The following is a 22,368-nucleotide window of genomic DNA, read 5'->3' as shown; positions in this document are numbered from 1 at the left end:
TTAGTAATGCCATATTCATATCAAAAGCAGATCCCCATGACGACTATGAAGTGCCACAACTGAGTCAGTGGGGATCCCACCCAAACACACCAGCCTGTGCTCAGGCCACAAAACCGGACGAAAGTCTGGTGTCCCTGGGGCACTTCCTACCACAGTCTGAGGGGGGGAGGGGTGTTCCGCAGTCCAGGGGTCCTTTGTCTCCGTGGGGTACACTGCGGACAACAGTCCTGGCACCACGTCTCCAGGGTTGGTTTCCCCCGGGGGCAGGGCACTGCACAGCACAGAGTCAGCTCTGCATTCAGCAGCAGGCTGGAGACATCTGCCTCCTTCCCCTGCAGGGCCCTCCCTTTATACTTCCTGCCTCGCCCCCGTACTTCTGGGAAGGGGGCGGGGCACATTTGACTCCACCCACCAGGGAAAACATAGTGGTCCCTTGCTCTCAAGTCCAGAGGGAGGCCGCTCTGCTCACTACACCGCGATTATGTGTGGAGCCTTCATTTTATCCTCCGTTTCTCAGTGTATTATGGGATGGTACGGCCAATGGATGTGCATTTCCTGTACAATCAACGGATGCTCCTTGGACTGGAGTTGCAGGATTAGCGCAGTATAGGATAGATAAGAAGGCGTGAGGGGTGTGTATTAGGTATTAGTAAAGCACGGTTAATAGCAAGGCCTACAGGCTGAGACCTGTACGATTTTAGCTTCGCCAGACTAGGCCAGAGGCTTAAGATGATTGCGTGACCTAGCAATAACCGCTAAGACCAAAGGTTACTGCATAAGATGTGCCAACAGGTGAGGTTATGGAAAAATGTCTGTCCTGACTGCAGGGTACCTGCCATGCGTAGCTGCACGTGAGACAAAAAGGAACTACAAACAACCTAAGAAAAATGGGGCAGACCAATAATCATGGGGCGTGGAAGTGCAGCTAAGGAAAAGTGGGTTGACACCTTGTGACGAAGCAGGGGATTTTCTTAGTGTTGTGCATGAGTACTGTGAGTGCCTCAGTTTCCCCCGTGTGCGGCGTGTGTAATGAGGTGGTGGGAGAGGGGGTTTGCTGGTGCAGAGGGCCGGGTGTGACCTCGCCTAGCAGCCTGGACCCCGGACAATGGCCTGGACATGATAGAACTTAAGATGAGTTCTGATCTTTAGACCTGACTAATCTAATCGCCTTTTATGATGAGATTACTGGTTCTGTGGATGAAGGGAAAGCAGTGGATGTATTGTTTCTTGACTTTAGCAAAGCTTTTGACACGGTCTCCCACAGTATTCTTGTCAGCAAGTTAAGGAAGTATGGGCTAGATGAATGCACTATAAGGTGGGTAGAAAGCTGGCTAGATTGTCTGGCTCAACGGGTAGTGATAAATGGCTCCATGTCTAGTTGGCAGCCGGTGTCAAGTGGAGTGCCCCAGGGGTCGGTCCTGGGGCCGGTTTTGTTCAATATCTTCATAAATGATCTGGAGGATGGTGTGGATTGCACTCTCAGCAAATTTGCAGGTGATACTAAACTGGGAGGAGTGGTAGATACGCTGGAGGGGAGGGATAGGATACAGAAGGACCTAGACAAATTGGAGGATTGGGCCAAAAGAAATCTGATGAGGTTCAATAAGGATAAGTGCAGGGTCCTGCACTTAGGATGGAAGAATCCAATGCACCGCTACAGACTAGGGACCAAATGGCTAGGCAGCAGTTCTGCGGAAAAGGACCTAGGGGTGACAGTGGACGAGAAGCTGGATATGAGTCAACAGTGTGCCCTTGTTGCCAAGAAGGCCAATGGCATTTTGGGATGTATAAGTAGGGGCATAGCGAGCAGATCGAGGGATGTGATCGTTCCCCTCTATTCGACACTGGTGAGGCCTCATCTGGAGTACTGTGTCCAGTTTTGGGCCCCACACTACAAGAAGGATGTGGATAAATTGGAGAGAGTCCAGCGAAGGGCAACAAAAATGATTAGGGGTCTAGAGCACATGACTTATGAAGAGAGGCTGAGGGAGCTGGGATTGTTTAGTCTGCAGAAGAGAAGAATGAGGGGGGATTTGATAGCTGCTTTCAACTACCTGAAAGGGGGTTCCAAAGAGGATGGCTCTAGACTGTTCTCAATGGTAGCAGATGACAGAACGAGGAGTAATGGTCTCAAGTTGCAATGGGGGAGGTTTAGATTGGATATTAGGAAAAACTTTTTCACTAAGAGGGTGGTGAAACACTGGAATGCGTTACCTAGGGAGGTGGTAGAATCTCCTTCCTTAGAGGTTTTTAAGGTCAGGCTTGACAAAGCCCTGGCTGGGATGATTTAACTGGGAATTGGTCCTGCTTCGAGCAGGGGGTTGGACTAGATGACCTTCTGGGGTCCCTTCCAACCCTGATATTCTATGATTCTATGATTCTATGAACTTATCAACCGGTGACCTGGTGGCCCAGCCTGTGTTGAGAGCCGGCCAGTTCTGGCCAGTGGGAGGGCAAAGGACAGAAGAGAGAGGGCCCCAGCTATCTGTTTTCCCAGAAGGAAGACAAAGGGTGGAGGTGGGGCTGTGGGGAAGGTGATATAGGGGGGTCAGCTGGAAGGAAGTCACTTCTGGACTGGGGACAAAGAGGGGTCTGGCTGCACCTGGACTGGGACAGACCCACCGGGACTGGGTCAGACCAGCTGGACGGTGCTGAGACCGGCCAGGCCCGAGCCCCTGACAACTGCCTGGGCTTTGTCCAGACATTCAATAAACCCTCCTGTTTTACGCCGGCTGAGAGTCCCTGGGGAAGGCTCACGGTGAGAGCCAGGCGGGCTGGAGGCTCTGAGAGGTGCAGTTCCAGGAGACGGTGGAACCCAGGGCTTAGCCCCAAGAGAGAGTGGACCCTGAGAAGGGCTGTCAGACGGAGGGGAGTTCCTCCCGGGATCCTACAGAGCCGAGAGAGCTTGCAGGGGCCTGTGAGTCCGTGACACACCTTCATGCATAAACGGTGAGGTGGCAAAATTTGCAGATGGTACAAAACTATTCAAGTTAGTTAAGTCGCAGGCAGACTGCCAAGAGCTACAAAGGGATCTCCCGAAAGTGGGTGACTGGGCAACAAACTGGCAGATGAAATTCAATGTTGATCAATGTAAAGTGATGCATTTTTGAAAGCATCATCCCAGCTCTACATATACAACGATGAGGCCTCAATTAGCTGTTACCAGGCAAGAGAGAGATCTGGGAGTCAGTGTGGAGAGTTCTCTGAAAACTTCCACTCAATGTGCAGCGACAGTCAAAAAAGCCAGCAGAAGGTTGGGCATCATTAAGAAAGGGATAGATGATAAGACAGAAAATATCATATCGCCTCTCTATAAATCCATGGTACGCCCACACCTTGAATACTGCGTGCAGATGTGGTCGCCCCATCTTAAAAAAGGTAGACTGGAATTGGAAAAGGTTCAGAAAAGGGCAACAAAAATGATTAGGGGTCTGGAACGGCTTCTGTATGAGGAGATGTGACAAAGTGGGACTGTTCTTAATGTTTCCTCTGAATAGTGTGGGGGTGCCTCAGTTTCCCCTATGCAGTTCTTAAGTATCTAGGTGGTGAGGTAAGGGTGTATGATCATTGCAGAGCCCTAGAGGGCATGTGTGTGCAGGAGTCTGGACACAGAGAATGGCCGACACCCTGTTTCCTGGCAACTGATGGCCTGGGCCCTTCCCCCCGCAAGGTGAGAGCTAAAGGGTTGGAGAACAAAGGAATCAGGTGACCTCCTGGCCCGGGAAAGGGACAAGCCCAGAGGAGGAGGGGCTGGAGGGAGTTTCAGTTTGGGGCTGGCTGGGACATGTAGTGAAGGGCAGACGTGGTTATCTGGCTCACTGCCCCCCAAAATGGACCCAGCTGAGGGGTCCCGTTCTCTGCACCTACAAGCTCTGTGTTAGACCATGTTCCTGTCGTCTAATAAACCTTCTGTTTTACTGGCTGGCTGAGAGTCACATCTGACTGCGAAGTTGGGGTGCAGGACCCTCTGGCTTCCCCAGGAGCCCTGCCTGGGCAGACTCGCTGGGAGAAGCGCACGGAGGGGCAGAGGAGGCTGAATGCTCCTAGGTCAGACCCAGGAAGGTGGAAGCTGTGTGAGCTGTGTGTCCTGCAGACAGGCTGCTCCCAGAAAGGCGACTGCCCCAGAGTCCTGCCTGGCTTCATGGGGAGCAGTTCCAGAGCATCGCCCAGGGACTCCGTGACAGGAGAAATTAAAACTTTTCAGCTTGGAAAAGAGACAACTAATGGGGGATCTGGTCGGGGTCTATAAAATCATGACTGGTGTGGAGGAAGTAAAGAAGGAAGTGTTATTTACTCCTTCTCATGAAACAAGAACCAATGAAATTAATAGTCAGCAGCTTTAAAAAAAACAAGAGGAAGTATTTCTTCACGCAACGCACACTCAGCCTGTGGAACTCCTTGCCACAGGATGTTGTGAAAGCCAAGATTATAACAGGGTTCAAAAAAGAACTAGATAAGTTCATGGAAGTTACGTCCATCAATGGCTATTAGCTAGGATGGGCAGGGATGGTGTCCCGAGCCTCTGTTTGCTGGGAGGACGACAGAGGATGGATCACTTGATGGTTCCCTGTTCTGTTCATTGCCTCTGGGGCACCTGGCACTGGCCACTGTCGCAGACAGGATACTGGGCTAGATGGCCCTTTGGTCTGACCCAGCGTGGCCGTTCTTATGTGTTAGGTGTAGTCAGAGCTACAATATCAAAGAGGGAAGAGCCAAGGGAAACCCCAGCAGGAACCATCCCGCTAGCGACGCTTCTCTACTGAGAGGCCCATCGGAGCCGAGAACACCGGGGAGGATGTGAAGAAGGCCACGGCTGTAATTGTTGCACAGGGTTTTGTAGGATTTCTCTCTGCAGGACTTTACTTAGCACTGGGACCGGCACTGACGGCCAGAGAAGAGGCCCCTAGTGACCTCTGCCCCCACTCCCTGCAGCACAGCGCCCCCCAAGCAGTGCACTGGGGTATCAGGGCCAGCAGTGACGGCCAGGGGAGAACGCCCCTCTACTGAGCCCCTTCCCCTGCAGCATAGCACCCCTAGTGCAGCAGGGGTATTGAGGCCTGTCATGGACTCCCAGGGGGTGCCCACTCTTGGCCCTGTGCGGTCCTTGGGGGGAACCCCCTTCAGTGCGACAGCCCTTCTCGGGGGTCCACTCTCTCTAGGGGGTTAGGCCCCTCCACCTCCTGGAACTGCACCTCTCTGAGCCCTAGGACACCTGTCTCTGCTGTGGGTCCCCGCAGGGAGTCCACTCGGTCTGGAGCCCCGGGGCTTCCATTCCCAGAGGGAATAACGCCCCCCTGATCTCTAGCCCAGAGCGACTCTCAGCCAGCGTAACACAGGAGGGTTTATTGAGCTTCTGAACTCAGCACAGGAAACTCTCCGGGCCTCAGGCCTGGCCTCCCTCCGCACAGCACATCCCAGTCTCCCCTGCATCCAGGTGGGCTCTACCTGCTCCCTCCCTCTACCCCGAGCCCCCCTACTTCCCAGCTGGGCATCTGATCTCACCGGCCCCAAGCCCCCCTCTGTCCATTGTCTTCCCTCCAGGTAAACAGGGTCACCTGGGCCTCCTCTCCCCTCTTCTGTCCTCTGGCCCCTCTGGCTGGAACCGGCTGGTCCAGTTACCAGAGTCCTCTCTCCTCAGCCCATTGTCCTCCCACTGGCCAAAGCCAGCTGTGACTCCTGAGCTGGGCCTCCCGGTCACCAGTCGCTGGGGTCTCCATTCTCCAAGCCATTGGCCGGGGTCCCCAGTTCCCTCGCGGGTCCCCTGTACCAACCAACTCCCTCTCCCATCACCTTGTTAAACCAGTAACATCCAGGGAAACTGAGTCCCATGCCCTCTGCATGCAAACCATTGAAAAACAAGGAGAAAACAGGAAAATCCCCCAACTTGGTCACACTTGGATGTGCTGTGCTAAGGGAGGAAAGGCCTGAGGATTCGGACGGGTTTGGGGCTGTGTTTCCCATCAGCAACGTGCACCAGGAGAATGGCGGGAGCTACAGCTGCTCCTATCACAGCAGATCGGAGCCGTTCGCCGTGTCATCTCCCAGCAACCCCGTGCAGCTGGTGGTGAGAGGTGCGGGGCTCGGCTCGGCATCCCCGTTCCCAGCCCCAAGCCCAGCCAGACCCTCACAGGGGCTCGGTGCCAATGGGACCCTCAGAGCCAGACTCTGCCCTGAGCCCTGACCCTGCAGAGGGGACACCCGGCCGGGGAGAGGGGACGGAGTCACTGGGGACAGCATAGAATCAAAGAATCATAGAAGATCAGGGTTCGAAGAGACCTCAGGAGGCTCTAGTCCAATCCCCTGTTCAAAGCAAGACCAACCCCAACTAAATCATCCCAGCCAGGGCTTTGTCAAGCCGAGCCTTAAAAACCTCTAAGGATGGAGATTCCACCACCTCCTAGGGAACCCATTTCAGAGCTTCAGCACCGTCCCAGTGAAATTGTTTTTCCTAATATCCAAATGAGACCTCCCCGATGGCAATCTGAGACCATTGCTCCTTGTTCTGTCATCTGCCCCCACTGAGAACAGCTCAGCTCCATCCTCTTTGGAGCCCCCCTTCAGGGAGTTGAAGGCTGCTATCAAATCCCCCCTCACTCTTCTCTTCTGCAGCTGGAGGCCAGGGCTGGGCGGGTGCCCGGGTCTGGCTCTCACAGCCTGTCTCCCGTGCGCAGATCCCAGCTTACCCAGACCCTCCATCTCTCTGAGCCCCACTGGGGTCACCGCCCCAGGGGCAGACGTCACCATCCGGTGTCAGGGGCAGCGCCGGGACGTGAGGTTCTTCCTGCACAAGCCTGGAGACCTGAACCCGCCAGGACACAGGGACCCTGCTGGGGACGGGGCCGAGTTCCACATCCCCAGCGTGGGCCGGCAGGACGGAGGGAGCTACAGCTGCAGCTACCGGCCCCCATCAGAGCCCTTCGTCTCCTCGGACCCCAGCGACCCCGTGGAGCTGGTGGTAGCAGGTGAGGGGCCCGGCTCCACGTCCCCGCTCCCAGCCAGACCGTCAGAAGGTCGGCACCCAGATGGGATGCTCAGAGCCAGGCTTTGCCCAGAGCCCTAGGACTCGCCTGGACAGGGAGCGGGGACAGTGTCACTGGGGGGTTCCCCAGCCACGGGGGAGCAACAGCTCCTGGAGATTTGGTGCCAAGGGAGGGGGGATCCCTGCCCCACGAGCAGCTGCAGAGCAGGGGGCTTTCCCAGGGGATGCTCCCCTGGCTGCCTCCGAACTGGGGACGCACAGAGGAGTCAGAGCCCGGGGGCTGCCCAGCCAGAACCATCCCCAGCCACAAACCCCCCTCCCCGGGACTGACAGTAATGATCGATCGATGCTGAGTCACAGGTGGAGGTGGATTAAGGTTTCCTGGTGCCCTGGGCCAGAGCAAGGGGGATCCCTCCCCACCCCTTCCACCTGCGTCCCTCTCCTGTCCCGCCTCCTCAGCCTGCAGCCCGTCCATGGCCCCACCGCTTTCTGCCCCTTCCCCCGGTCCCTGCCCCAATTCCACCCACGGTCCCGCCCCATTCCGTCCCCCCACTGCAGCCCCGCAACCCATTTCCTACTTTCTGCCCCCCCCCCCCCGTGACGAAGCGGGACTGTTCTTAATGTTTCCTCTGAATCGTGTGGGGTCACCTCAGTTTCCCCTAGGCAGTTCTTAAGTATCTGGGTGGTGGGATAAGGGTGTGTGATCATTGCAGAGCCCTAGAGGGCAGATGTGTGCAGGAGTCTGGACACAGAGAATGGCCGACACCCTGTTTCCTGGCAACTGAGGGCCTGGCCCTTCCCCCCTGCAAGGTGAGAGCTAAAGGGTTGGAGAACAAAGGAATCAAGTGCCCTCCTGGTCCGGGAAAGGGACAAAGCCCGGAGGAGGGCGGGGCTGGAGAGAGTTTCAGTTTGGGGCTGGCTGGGGACATGGAGTGAAGTGCAGACGTGGTTGTCTGGCTCACTGCCCCCCAAAATGGACCCAGCTGAGGGGTCCTGTTCTCTGCACCTACAAGCTCTGTGTTAGACCATGTTCCTGTTTTCTAATAAACCTCTGTATTACTGGCTGGCTGAAAGTCACGTCTGACTGTGGAGTTGGGGTACAGGACCCTCTGGCTTCCCCAGGATCCTGCCTGGGTGGACTGGCTGTGTGTGACGAAGTGGGACTGTTTAACTTCCTTAACAGCATTCACTTCATCTGAGACCTTCTCAAAGCTATCCACACTGGATCTTTCAACAGGAAAGTCAGTGGATGCATTCACAACAGAAAATTTCTGGCTGTTAGGAACTGAAACTTTCTTGATTAAATCACTTTCACACCCTTCAGTTGCAGTAAACTGCTTGCAAAGACTCCATGAGGATTCCTTTCCCGAGGGGCTTTTCTATGGAACAATTCACCCCTCACAAAAATTCTGCTCTTACCCTCTTTACCTAGGGCTTCCTCTAGAGGGACACTTTCCTGAGCAACAACAGACTCTTTCTGGGTCTCCCTTAAATCCAGAATTACCTCTGGCCCATCAAGCGGATTCCTACACAATCCCCTTTCAGGCAAACTAACAGACTTCCTAGAATGCTCAGAAGCATTCTCCCTGCTGCCAGCCAGGTCATCTGCATTTTCACTGACCATTTCCCTCTCCGCCGATTGGTTCCCTGGATTCAAATTCAAACCCTCGGCAGTTACCGGAGCAGGGCCTGGATCCTGTCCCAAAGACACACAGTCACCCCACAACAGGGTCTCACAGCTGGTATCCTGGGCACCACAACGACCAGCCAGCCCGACCCCTCCTGGGTCTGCACAGGGATCTGGGCCATAGGCAGGGCGAGGGGCTTCGTCCCTGGACCCTCACCCAGCTCACACAGCCCCTCAGCATCTGAGGCTGCACCACCCAGGGCCTGACAACAGTTCTCTCTGTCCCCGGATCTCATCACCCCAGGAATGTCTCCCCATTGACCATCACCTTCCGCTCCCACTGGGGGTCTGAGGGACCTGGCCCCAGGAAAGTCCACACAGACATATAGGTTGGGGTCAGGAGTGGGAGCCTGTCCACCTCCCCAACCTGACTCCCCAACGGAGTCTATGGCCTTGGGACCAAGCAAGGAAGCTAGACACCGGGGCTTTTCCGCAGGGTCCCCCTGGTTCAAATCGCCAGCCTGCTCAAAGGCAGTGAGGTGGCATCCACATCCCCCCTCCTTAACCAGGGGCAGCAATTAAGTCTCGAGGTTCCCTGTGGAACTGGCCCCCCGGGGTCTATCCCCACTCACCCCTGCGGGGTTCCCTAGGCCTCTCCGCTCCCCCACCGCCAGTTCATGCTGCTGCTGCTTCTGCAGCTCTTTCTCGGGCTCTCGTTGTTTCTCACAGTCCTCTTGCTCTATCGGACTCAGCTCCAATCCCGTCCGTCTCCAATCCCCGGATGGGGAACCTGATCGTGAAGACCCCCGTCTGGTCGTGGACAGGAGTCTTGGGGATGCCTGGCTCCCACTCCAGCTGCTCCCAGATCCTGCTATAGCCCCATTTGGGGTCAGAAATCTGTTCCTTAGAGCGGTCATCCTCCTCCAGCTGCACGATTAACTGTGCTTTGGTGAACTTTCCAATGCTCAACCCTCTCTTTCTGCACAGGGTTACAATGTCCTTCTTAAGGAGACAGTGACAGGCCATCACTCCGCTCTTCCTAAGTTGTTGTGGACTCACAGGCCTGCGTGCTCTCAGCTTCCCATGGTTTCCAGGGAGAACCCCTCGTGTGCCAGCCCTTCTCGAGGTCACCTCCTTTTTGCCAGGGTCGAGCTGCAGACTCCTCCGCCCCTGGGACCGCTCGCTGCAATCCCCCGGGGGACCCTGTTACTGCAAAAGTCCTTCTCTCTGGTCACACACTCCCAGGGGTTAACCGCCCCCTGAAACCGTCTCTCTCTGAATCTTCAGCACACCTGGTCCCCGTTGATTCCGCTTCATTTTACTGCTCCCCAGTCACTTACTGCAGGAAGCGCCGTCCACGGGGAGCAGTACATCCCACCTCTGCCACCAGTTGTCACGGAGTGCCCGGGCAATGCTCTGGAACTGCTCCCCATGAAGCCAGTCAGGACTCTGGGGCAGTCGCCTTCCTGTGAGCAGCCTGTCTGCAGGACACACAGCTCACACAGCTTCCACCTTCCTGGGTCTCACCTCGGAGCATTCAGCATCCTCTGCCCCTCCGTGTGCTTCCCACAGCGAGTCTGCTCATGTGGGGATCCTGGGCAAGCCAGAGAGTCCTGCCCCCCAACTTCTTTGTCAGACGTGACTCTCAGCCAGCCAGTAAAACAGAGGTTTATTAGACGACAGGAACATGGTCTAAAACAGAGCTTGCAGGTGCAGAGAACAGGACCCCTCAGCTGGGTCCATTTTGGGGGGCAGTGAGCCAGACAACCACATCTGCCCTTCACTCCATGTCCCAGCTAGCCCCAAACTGAAACTCCCCCTAGCCCCTCCTCCTCTGGGCTTTGTCCCTTTCCCGGGCCAGGAGGGCACCTGATTCCTTTGTTCTCCAACCCTTTAGCTCTCACCTTGCAGGGGGGAAGGGCCAGGCCCTCAGGTGCCAGGAAACAGGGTGTCGGCCATTCTCTGTGTCCAGCCCCCTGCACACACCTGCCCTCTAGGGCTCTGCAATGATCATACACCCTTACCCCACCCCCTAGACACTTAAGAACTGCATAGGGGAAACTGAGGCACCCCCACACTATTCAGAGGAACCATTAGGAACAGTCCCACTTTGTCACACTGTGGGAAGTGCACGGAGGGGCAGAGGATGCTGAATGCACTGAGGTCAGACCCAGGAAGGTGGAAGCCGGGTGAGCTGTGTGTCCTGCAGACAGGCTGCTCCCAGAGAGGAGACTTCCCCACAGTCCTGCCTGGCTTCGTAGGAAGCAGTTCCAGCGTATTGCCCGGGGACTCCGTGACACCCCCCAACTGCGGCCCCAAGACCGGAGAAGCTCTGTCCCCACACCCCGGCCCAGGGGCCCAGTGGGGAGTGAGGGCGGCAGCTCCGCCGCTCTTCTGGGCTCGGCGGCAATTCGGCAGCGACTGCTTGGGGTGGCAAAATTGGTAGAGCCGCCCCTGGCTCCAGGGGCCCCCACTGGCCAGGGCCCCTGGGCACACAGGCCCCATAGGCCCAGTGGCTGATCCACCACTGGTTGCGGGGGGGGAGGGGATTCCTGTGTCGGTGTTTCAGTCCCTTTCCCCGCCCCGACAGACGCTGGTTCTGTTCCTGCAGGGGAAACCGACACGTTCATGGTCAGTGCAGCCCTGGGGAGAACCCCCCAGATCCACTCCCAAGAGCTCCCTCTCCTGCACTCACAGCCCCCCGTTCCCAAGGCCTGGGGAAAGGTGGGTCTTGTGTGACTCCCGCCGGTCACAGACTCTATTTCCGACCCCGGGGCGGGGGGCAGAGCTGCAGGGGGCCACTGGTCAGACTCCCTGGCTGGCCCCAGGTGGGGTGGGGCGGGGCAGGTGATCTCTCATGCAGCTGGGTCCTGAGCTATGTATGGGTGAAGCCCCTGCCCCGAGCCCCATGGACAGGCAGTGCCAACCTGGGTAGGGGACAGACTCCCAGAGAGGCTGAAGGAGGGATCGACTGAACTGGGGTGCAGGAGAAGCGGGGGGCTGTGTCTCCCCTGTTTAACTCCTGTCTCTTGTCGACAGCAGGGTGAGAATTTCTCAAACCCACCATCTGGGTGAGCCCCAGCAGGGTGGTGGCTCTCGGGGGAAGCGTCACCATCCGCTGTGAGGGTTGGCTCCCAGCCCTCCCAGCAAAGAACCCAGAGAATGAATGGACCCTAGAGACTGGACTCTGTGTGGTGGGAGTTCGTGGCAGTTTTCAAAAGTGTTCTTCCTTGTGGGGTGGCCCCAGTCTTGGGGGATCTCAGGGTTTATAGGGTCCCAAAAATGAGGGAGCTGAGGCGCGGTGTCTGTGGGGCCGGGAGCCCAGCTGCAGGAGGGGATGTGGTTTGCTGGGCGTTGCAGGGAGCTGGCTTTGCTCTGACCGTGGTAGATTTGGGCTGGAGATTGCAGAGAAACCAGCTGGTGGGGAAGAAAGGGGCCGAGCGCATCACGGGCTTCCTGGGGCTGCAGCCCCCCGCGCAGTTCCTCGTTCCACTCGCACTCCGGCCTCAGGCTGAGTGGAGCTGGACACTGGGGTGTTGGTGGCAGCACTGGGGGGCCTCCCACTGCCCCATCATGGCGTCTGCTCTCACCGTCATCCTCCTCAGTAAGTATCGGAGACAGCCAGGGCGTGTGGCCATGGGGGGCGGGGAGGATCTGAGACCAGGGCGTGTGGCCATGGTGGGGATCTGAGACCAGGGTGTAGGATCCAGTTGCTCTAGGATGTGACCCCTTAACACTACTTTTCTCTCCAGGCTGCTGGCTGGCGGGGCACAGAGTGGCGTGGGGAGGTGAGTATCAGTCTGTGGGGAGGGTGGTAACATCAAGGATGGGGGAGGGGGTGCGTGGGGTGGGGAAAAGAGGAATCGAGCCCTGAACCTTCCCCAAAACACAACCCAAACTCGTCCTGTGAAGACCCGTCACAGTTCTCCTGTGCCCAGACTCCACGGAGTAACTAGGAGCCGAATCTGGCTCCCAGGCTCTGACAAAGAAGCCAGGATTTGAACCGTTCACTGGTTCAAAGCTCTGCCCCGCCCAGGCTGTGAGGATCGGCGGGGGGGACACCTGGATTTATTTCAGCTCATACAAACGCTAACAGGGCCCGTCCGTGGGCTCTAGATCCCCTCGGGGAACCGAAAGGTTCCCGGTCAGAGCAGCCATGGGGGAGAACCCCCCAGATCCACCCCTGCCCCGAGATCCACCCCCAACCGCTTCCTACCCTGCACTCACAGCCCCCTGTTCCCAAGGCCTGGGGGAAGGTGGGTCTTGTGTGACTCCTGCCAGTCACAGACTCTATTTCCAACCCCAAGGCGTGGGGCAGAGCTGCAAGGGGCCTACTGGTCAGGCTCCCTGGCTGGCCTTAGGTGGGGCCGGGGGGACAGGTGATCTCTCATGCAGCCGGGTCCTGAGCTACGTATGGGTGAATCCCCTGTCCCCAAGCCCCATGGGCAGGCAGTGCCATCACTGGTAGGGGACAGACTCCCAGAGAGGCAGAATGACAGATGAACTGAACTGGGGCGGGAGGGAGGCAGGGGTGGGGTGTCTCCCTTGTTTAACTCCTGTCTCTTGTTGAAAGCAGGGCGAGAATTTCGCATGCCCACCGTCTGGCCCAGCACGGTGGTGGTGCTCGGGGGAAGCATCACCATCCGTTGTGAGGGTCGGTACCCGGGCATGAAGTTCTTTCTGCTTAAAGCCCTGGGCCTAGCAGAGAGGACGCCCGGCTGGGGAGCTGCAGAGCAGGGGGGGCCTTTCCCAGCCGACATATCAGTTAGGGGGTGACGGGCGGAGCTGAAGGTTATAAACCTCAGTGTGTAGTAAAGACTTGTACAGTCCCCTACAAGTCAGGGGTGGTGCAGTGCACAGAACCCAGGAGTGCTGGACCCCATCCCTCCTGCTGTCCCCCACTCCCTTCCCAGAGCTGGGGAGAGAACCTGGCTCCCAGCCCTCCCAGCAGAGAAGCCAGGGGGTGAACGGACCCTGGAGACTGGCTGTGATGAAGTGGGACTGTTCTTAACGTTTCTTCTGAATAGTGTGGGGGTGCCTCAGTTTCCCCATGCAGTTCTTCAGTCTCTAGGTGATGGGATAAGGGTGTGTGATCATTGCAGAGCCCTAGAGGGCAGGTTTGTGCAGGGGTCTGGACACAGAGAAGGGTCAACACCCTGTTTCCTGGCAACTGATGGCCTGGGCCCTTCCCCCGACAAGGTGAGAGCTAAAGGGTTGGAGAACAAAGGAATCAGGTGCCCTCCTGGCCCGGGAAAGGGACAAAGCCCAGAGGAGGAGGGGATGGAGGGAGTTTCAGTTTGGGGCTGGCTGGGACATGGAGTGAAGGACAGACATGGTTGTCTGGCTCACTGCCCCCCAAAATGGACCCAGCTGAGGGGTCCCATTCTCTGCACCTACAAGCTCTGTTTTAGACCATGTTCCTATCGTTTAATAAACCTCTGTTTTACTGGCTGGCTGAGAGTCACGTCTGACTGTGAAGTTGGGGTGCAGGACCCTCTGGCTTCCCCAGGAGCCCCGCCTGAGCGGACTCGCTGTGGGAAGCACATGGAGGGGCAGAGGATGCTGAATGCTCCGAGGTCAGACCTAGGAAGGTGGACGCTGTGTGAGCTGTGTGTCCTGCAGACAGGCTGCTCCCAGAAAGGCGACTGCCCCAGAGTCCTGACTGGCTTCATGGGGAGCAGTTCCAGATCTTCACCCAGGGACTCCGTAACAACTGGTGTCAGAGGTGGGATCTACTGCACCCCATGGATGGCACTTCCTGCAGTAAGTGACTGGGGAGCAGTAAAACGAAGGGGGATTTACGAGGACCAGGCGTTCTGAAGATTCAGAGAGAGTCGGTTTCGGGGGGTGGTTAACCCCTGGGAGTGTGTGACCAGTGGGAAGGACTGTGCAGTAACAGGGTCCCCCGGGGGATTGCAGCGAGCGGTCCCAGGGGCGGAGGAGTCTGCAGCTCGACCCTGGCAAAGAGGTGGTGACCTCGAGAAGGGCTGGCACACGAGGGGTTCTCCCTGGAAACCGTGGGGAGCTGAGAGCACACAGGCCTGTGAGTCCACAACAACTTGAGAAGAGCGGAGTGACGGCCTGTCACTGTCTCCTTAAGAAGGACATTGTAACCCTGTGCAGAAAGAGAGGGTTGAGCATTGGAAAGTTCACCAAAGCACAGTTAATCGTGCAGCTGGAGGAGGATGACCGCTCTAAGGAACAGATTCCTGACCTAAATGGGGCTATAGCGGGATCTGAGAGCAGCTGGAGTGGGAGCCAGGCATCCCCAAGACTCCTGTCCCCGACCAGACGAGGGTCTTCACGATCGGGTTCCCCATCGGGGGATTGGAGACGGACGGGATTGGAGCTGAGTCCGAGAGAGCAAGAGGACTGTGAGAGACAGCAAGAGCCCGAGAAAGAGCTGCAGAAGCAGCAGCAGCATGAACTGGCGGTGGGGGAGCGGAGAGGCCTAGGGGACCTCCCAGGGGTGAGTGGGGATAGATCCCGGGAGGCCAGTTCCACAGGGAACCTCGAGACGAAATTGCTGCCCCTGGTTAAGGAGGGAGGGATGTGGATGCCCACCTCACTGCCTTTGAGCAGGCTGGCGATTTGAACCAGGGGGACCCTGCGGAAAAGCCCAGGTGTCTAGCTTCCTTGCTGGGTCCCAAGACCATAGACTCAGTCAGCCAGATGGGTGGGGTGGTGGACAGGCTCCCACTCCTGACCCCAACCTATATGTCTGTGTGGAGTTTCCTGGGGCCAGGCCCCTCGGACCCCCAGTGGGAGCGGAAGGTGATGGTCAATGGGGAGACAGTCCTGGGGTGGCGAGATCCTAGGACAGAGAGAACTGTCGTCAGGCCCTGGGTGGTTCAGCCTCAGATGCTGAGGGGCTGTGTGAGCTGGGTGAGGGTCCCAGGGACGAAGCCCCTCACCCTGCCTATGGCCCAGATCCCTGTGCAGACCCAGGAGGGGTGGGGCTGTCTGGCCGTTGGGGTTCTCCAGGATACCAGCTGGGAGACCCTGTTGTGAGGTGACGGTGTCTCTTTGGGACAGGATCCAGGCCCTGCTCCTGTAACTGCCAAGGGTTTGAATTTGAATCCAGGGAACCAATCGGCGGAGAGGGAAATGGTCAGTGAAAATGCAAATGACCTGGCTGGCAGGGGGGAGGAGCGGCTAGGCTTAGGCTACCTGCCTGTCTGTAACCAGATGTCGCGGAGTGTGGGGGAGTCCAGGCCCTGCACCCCTCTTCCTGGGATTCACTGAGACTCTCAGCCAGCCAGTAAAACGGAAGGTTTATTGGACAACAGGAACACAGTCCAAAACAGAGCTTGTGGGTACAACCAGGACCCCTCAGTCAAGTCCTTCTAGGGGAGCAGGGAGCTTAGACCCCAGCCCTGGGGTTCCCTGCGTTCTTCCACCCAGCCCCAAACTGAAAACTAACCCCCCCCAGCAGGCTGTCTCCTAAAGCCTCTGTTCACATTTCTGGGCAGAGGTGTTACCTCTTCCTCCCGCTCCTGGCTCAGGTCACAGGCTCTCAGGTCTCCCATCCCCAGGGCACATTCCCAGGTCAACACTCCCCCCTCCCTGCTGTGTCACATCATCACACCAGACCCCTGGGGCTCGGTGGGACAGAGAGATGATCCCCGCCCCCCTTGCACGCCGGAGCAGGGTGGTGGTGGGGGGGCTCAGGCTGGCTCTGATGCAGTGAGGAAAGCAGCGAGCTCACTGCCTACCCCCACTGGGACAGCAAGGGCAGGGCTGAGCACAGTGGGAGCTGAGACGCCAGCTGAGTGGGGGGAGACACAGGCAGGGCAGGGGATCTGTTAGGAGTGGCAAGGTGCTGGGTAAGGAAAGTTTGGATGAGCCTAGGCAGCCTTGTGAGCTGATGGCTGTGTCTAGTCAACAGTGTGGGAAGGCGCGGAGAGTGGAAGATGAGTGTCCCTGGACCTTACCTGTTAGCTGGGTGGAGAATTGTGACAGTGAAGGAAACGTGCCTGTGTCTGTCAGGGGTACTGACTTGCCTATGGAGGGAGCTACCCTGATCTCCAAGCAGTTGTCTGTGACCAGCCTTGTGTGCTGGGACAAGGGGAATGAGATCCCAAGCTGTGTGTCTGGTAAAGAAGAAATTGTGTCCTGCTCTTCTTTGTCTGTGGAGCAGACAGAAGGGGCCTTTCAGCCTGTGATGGTGGAGAATAGTGCAGTTGTCTCAGAGTTGGTTCTGGATTCAGCTCAAGCCCAGGAAGGGAATGGTCCTAAGTTTGGGTCTGCTCGGGAGAATGGCCCTGTAACTAGGTCAGATCCTGTTAGGGTCTATGCAAAATCCCAGAGCCCAGACAATTCTGGTGCTTGTATTTTGCCTGTTGCAAGTGTGTTGTTGGGAAAGGGTGTAGCAACTCTGTCTGATCAGGGTGAGATCCTAGTCAGGGCACAAGGAGAGCATGAAGGTGACATGATTGTGTTACCTACTGAGGGTGCGGAAACCTGTAGCAAGAAGGAAAAGATTCCTGAACTTGTGTGTGGCAAAAGGAAGAAGAAGGCTTCTGACCTGTAATCTAGGAAGTCTGTAAGTTTGCCTGAAAGGGGATTGTGTAGGAATCCGCCGGATGGGCCAGAGATAATTCTGGATGTAAGGGAGACCCAGAAAGAGTCTGTTGTTGCTCAGGAAAGTGTCCCTCCAGAGCAAGCCCTAGGTAAAGAGAGTAAGAGCAGAATTTCTGTGAGGGGTGAATTGTTGCATAGAAAAGCGCCTCGGGAAAGGAATCCTCATGGAGTCTTTGCAAGCAGCTTACTGCAACTGAAGGGTGTGGAAGTGATTTAATCAAGAAAGTTTCAGTTCCTAACAGCCAGAAATTTTCTGTTGTGAATGGATCCACTGACTTCCCTGTTGAAGGATGCAGTGTGGAGAGCTTTGAGAAGGTCTCATATAAAGTGAAAGCTGTTAAGAAAGTTAAAGAGTCCTATAACCAAGTGGCTGTGTTTGGCCAGCTTGTTGGGGAGAAGACCCAATCCCAGTTTGACCCCCTGGGGTTTTGGGGTGGCCAAAGGGCACGGGCAACATAAACTTTCCCATATGAGGCCTGAGAGTGCTATCGACCACCCTCGACCTAAGGGAGGGCCTGAAACTGGAAGGGCCTGGTGGAACTCCTACCAAGGAATGGGAGAGATGCTGGGGCATCAATGGGAACGTTGGTGGTTTTAAACTTCCCCAGGTCACCGGCTAAAGTGACCCTGCTCAGTTCGATCTCGAAGGGGGGAGAGATGTGATGAAGTGCGTCTGTTCTTAATGGTTCCTCTGAATGGTGTGGGGGTGCCTCAGTTTCCCCTATGCAGTTCTTAAGTATCTAGGTGGTGGGGTAAGGGTGTGTGATCATTGCAGATCCCTAGAGGGCAGGTGAGTGCAGGGGTCTGGACACAGAGAATGGCTGACACCCTGTTTCCTGGCAACTGATGGCCTGGGCCCTTCCCCCCTGCAAGGTGAGAGCTAAAGGGTTGGAGAACAAAGGAATCAGGTGCCCTCCTGGCCTGGGAAAGGGACAAAGCGCAGAGGGGGAGGAGGGGCTGGAGGGAGTTTCAGTTTGGGGCTGGCTGGAGACATGGAATGAAGGGCAGACGTGGTTGTCTGGATCACTGCCCCCCAAAATGGACCCAGCTGAGAGGTCCCGTTCTCTGCACCTGCAGGCTCTGTTTTAGAGCATGTTCCTGTCGTCTAATAAACCTCTGTTTTACTGGCTGGCTGAGAGTCACGTCTGACTGCGAAGTTGGGGGGCAGGACCTTCTGGCTTCCCCAGGATCCCCGCCTGAGCGGACTCGCTGTGGGAAGCGCACAGAGGGGCAGAGGATGCTGAATGCTCCGAGGTCAGACCCAGGAAGGTGGAAGCTGTGTGAGCTGTGTGTCCTGCAGACAGGCTGCTCCCAGAGAGGAGACTTCCCCAGAGTCCTGCCTGACTTCATGGGGAGCAGGTCCAGAGCATCGCCCGGGGACTCCGCGACACTGAGCTGGCCTGTCTCCTGCTTTCTGGTCCCCAGGGGCTGGGGTTGCTCCGTGTCTCATGTTGTTAGCCCAGGGCTCAGAGGAAACTCTGGGCCCCTGTGGAAAGGCATCCAGGAGCCCGTCCCAGGGCTGCCAGGTCTGACCCACCACTGAGGCTGCGTGGTGAGGACGGGGCCTCTGTCTCATGGCCTGTCTGCTTCCCCCTGCAGAGCCCAGCTACCCCAAACCCAGCATCTCCCTGAGCCCCAGCGGGGGGGTCTCCCTGGGGGAAGCCGTGTCCGTCTGGTGTCGGGGGCAGCACCGGGACATGCGGTTCGTGCTGAATAAAGAGGGACGCCATTTCCCACCTGTGGATCCGAACGGGTTGGAGGCTGTGTTTCCCATCAGCAACGTGAGCCGGGAGCACGGCGGGAGCTACAGCTGCTCCTATCACAGCAGATCTAAGCCGTCCGCCGCATCGTCCCCCAGCGACCCCGTGGAGCTGGTGGTGAGAGGTGAGGGGCCCGGCTCGGCATCCCCATTCCCAGCTCCAGCCAGACCCTCACAGGGGCTCGGTGCTAATGGGACACTCAGAGCCAGGCTCTGCCCTGAGCCCTGACGGGATGCCCATCATAGAATCATAGATTATCAGGGTTGGAAGGGACCTCAGGAGGTATCTAGTCCAACCCCCTGCTCAAAGCAGGACCAAATCCCCAATTTTTGCCCCAGATTCCAAAATGGCCCCCTCAAGGATTGAACTCATAACCTTGGGTTTAGCAGGCCAATGCTCAAACCACTGAGCTATCCCTCCCCCCATGGAGCAGCAGCCCCTGGAGACATGGGGCAGGGAGGTGACTTTAATGCTGCCCCTTATGCGTAGGAGCCGTGAGTCGCTATTTAATCCTGTGATCCCCTCCGCTCTGTTCTCCAGGCCCTGCCCCAGGCAGTGCCCCGGCCGGAGCTGAATGAGGCAGGGCCTGCAGGGGAAGTGGTGGCTTGGTAGACAGAGTGCTGGGCTGGGACCCAGGAGATCTGGCCCAGCTCCTGGCGCGGCCACAGACTTTGTGTGATGGGAGCATGTCATGATTTTCAAAAGTGTCCTTCAAAAGGGCCTCAATCTTGGGGGACCTCAGGCCAAGCGCCAGAAACCGAGATGCCCACAGTTAGTGGAGACCTCTGCAAATGCTGGCCTCAATAGCGCTGGATCCCTTGTGTTGGGGGAGCAGGTAGGGCCCCTGCCATGTTCAGGGCCCCTTTGTGCCAGGCGCTGCATAAACACAGAATGAAGAAACGGTCCCTGCCCCTGGGAGCTCACTAGCCAAGTGAATCTGTCTGTGCCTCAGTTTCCCCTTGTGTAGAATGGGGATAATGATGCCTCCCTGCCTCCCTGGGGGGCTGGCAGGGTGACTCCCTTTCTGTGTGGGGCTCACGCTCCGTCGTGCTGGGCCCTGGAGACAAGCCTGTGAGTCGCTGTGTGTCCAGGGCAGGCCAGATGCAGTGAATGAGGCAGGGGCCACAAACGGGCATAGGACGATCCCAAGCACTAGGGAGCCGTGGCTCGGTATCTGTGGAGCCGGGAGCCCAGCTCGCAGGGCCGGGATTCTGGGTCGGGGGACTCTGGGATCTGGGAGAGAATCTCTGCCCGGGGCCCTGGATCTGCCCGTGGCTGGGGCCTGCCAGGGAGGCTGGGGCTGGGTGGGTGCCCAGGTCTTGTTCTCACAGCCTGTCTCCCGTGCGCAGATCCCAGCCTGCCCAGACCCTCCATCTCTCTGAGCCCCACTGGGGTCACCACCCCAGGGGCAGACGTCACCATCCGGTGTCAGGGGCAGCGCCGGGACGTGAGGTTCTTCCTGCACAAGGCTGGAGACCTGAACCCGCCGCGACACGTGGACCCTGCTGGGGACGGGGCCGAGTTCCACATCCCCACCGTGGGCCGGCAGGACGGAGGGAACTACAGCTGCAGCTACCGGCCCCCATCAGAGCCCTTCGTCTCCTCGGACCCCAGCGACCCCGTGCAGCTGGTGGTAGCAGGTGAGGGGCCTGGCTCCACGTCCCCGCTCCCAGCCCCACACCCGGCCAGATCCCTCTGGGCTTCGCACTGATGGGACGCTCAGAACCAGGGTCTGCCCTGAGCACTGGGCCCAGCAGAGGGGACACCCAGCCGTGCAGCCGGGCCGGAGTCACTTGGGGGTTCCCCAGCCGGAGGAGGTTCGGGGCAGAGGGAGGGGGGATCCCTTCCCCCAGGGGGAGCTGCAGAGAAGGGGGCTTTTCCCAGGGGGATGTTCCCCCCTTTTGCTACCGTTCTTGGGACCCATAGAGGAGGTTGGGTCCTGGGTCCGGGGTCTGGGGCAATTACTGTGGAAACAGGTCGTGGTGCCCAGGGGTGGGTGGGGCTGAGATATCAGGGGGAGGGGCAACCCCAGACCCACAGCTCCCCCTATGCCTCCTGCTCTGCAGGTCGCAGCCGGGAATTTGCTGGGGGATCCCAGGGGAGGGACAGGATCTGGGGGCCTGGGCTGTGAAATTGGGCCCAGAGTCCTGGGGCAATAACCCCCCATTATTGGGTCACATGACATCTCCCTGGCAATAGGAGTGAGCATTAGCCAGAATTTCCTTGGTTCTTGCTTCCCCTCCCCACACTGGGGTCTCAGGGGACCCCCTGACCCTCTCCCCAATAGATGTTCTGCCGCCTCTGTCTGCGCCCTGGTCCCCAGGGCCCTGGGCACCGCCCGAGTGTGGGGGGCAGCGGGTGACGTCCCAGCCTCCCCCCACGCGCTGCCTGGCTGTGTTTGGCAGTAGCCAAGATACCCCGGGGATGGGCTCACCGCACAGCAGACAGGCCGGGGCAGAGGCACCTGTGGGGGTGGACAGAGGGGTTCTATGGGGACAGGGAGCTGGGGTGGTTCCCTGCTGTGGGGTGCTAAGACCCTGAGGCTCTGATTGTCCCCATCCCCTGGCCTGATCCTGGGGTGCCGGGTGTCTCGGGGGCAGTTCGTCCTCCTGGGAGCCCCCTTCACAGGGGAAGCCGAGGCTCAGCCCCCTGGGGCAGCAGGACATGGCTTCACCTGAGGGGTCTGGCCCTGGGGAGATCTCAGAGCCGCAGCACCTGGGAGACCCCCAGAGGGGGGCTGGGCTGGACCTGCTGGACGGGGTGTTGGGGGCTCCACTCCTGGGGCAGAGCTAGCTGCTGATCTCCCCACCTGAGCTGCCAAGTGACTCTCCCCTTCCATCTGCAGCAGCCCCCGCGGGACGTCAGGATTTCACCTACGCCAACATTGCCCGCCTGGCGCTGAGCGCCATGGTCCTGCTCGTCTTGGGGCTGATCCTGGCTGAGGCCTATTACAGCCGCCCGAGGGAGGTGCCCTAGGTGAGGTGATCCCCCCCTTCTGAGCCCCTTGCTCCCCCCAGGACTTGGGCCCAGGGTGACACAGGCCCCTCTAACCCGCAGTCTCTCTGTGCCCCCAGGAGTCTGGATCCGGCCATGCTGGGAAGAGAATCTCCCCGGGGGACGAGCCGCTTCCCCTCGGGGGACTGAGATGCCAGCACAAACCCCCCTGCCCCCAAATACCCCTGCCTCAGAGAATCCCCACCCCAAAACAGCTCCCGACCTGACAGCAGCTCCCCAGGATTGAACCCCCAACGACATGTGTGACACTGCACTCCATATGTTTATGGAAATATGCTTATGAGTGTAAATATAATGTAACTGGAATATTCTTTAAGCAAAAGGTCTCTTGGAAGGTATCATTACAAAACTTATGATCTACTGAGTGTGGTCATCCTATTTATATGCATGTATCATTCTTGTAT

The 22,368-nt window shown here is 57.9% G+C and overlaps 1 protein-coding gene across 1 annotated transcript in view; it reads left to right on the top strand.

Moving 5' to 3' along the window:
* Window positions 1–22,139, top strand: part of LOC141976876 (leukocyte immunoglobulin-like receptor subfamily A member 2) — a 39,167-nt gene extending 17,028 nt beyond the window's left edge. Inside the window, exons 5-13 of the mRNA XM_074938042.1 lie at window positions 5,965–6,071; window positions 6,672–6,962; window positions 11,655–11,726; window positions 11,995–12,210; window positions 12,359–12,394; window positions 18,789–19,073; window positions 20,299–20,589; window positions 21,798–21,925; window positions 22,024–22,139. Of these exons, the coding sequence (XP_074794143.1) occupies window positions 5,965–6,071; window positions 6,672–6,962; window positions 11,655–11,726; window positions 11,995–12,210; window positions 12,359–12,394; window positions 18,789–19,073; window positions 20,299–20,589; window positions 21,798–21,925 (1,426 nt within the window). The 3' untranslated portion in view covers window positions 22,024–22,139. The remainder of the gene's footprint in view (window positions 1–5,964; window positions 6,072–6,671; window positions 6,963–11,654; window positions 11,727–11,994; window positions 12,211–12,358; window positions 12,395–18,788; window positions 19,074–20,298; window positions 20,590–21,797; window positions 21,926–22,023) is intronic.
* Window positions 22,140–22,368: the final 229 nt, after the last annotated feature.

Source organism: Natator depressus, chromosome 23 (genome assembly GCF_965152275.1).
Source record: "Natator depressus isolate rNatDep1 chromosome 23, rNatDep2.hap1, whole genome shotgun sequence".
In the NCBI taxonomy this organism is placed as follows: domain Eukaryota; kingdom Metazoa; phylum Chordata; order Testudines; family Cheloniidae; genus Natator; species Natator depressus.
The sequence above is the reverse complement of the archived record's forward strand: the minus strand, read 5'-3'. Positions and strand labels throughout refer to the sequence as shown.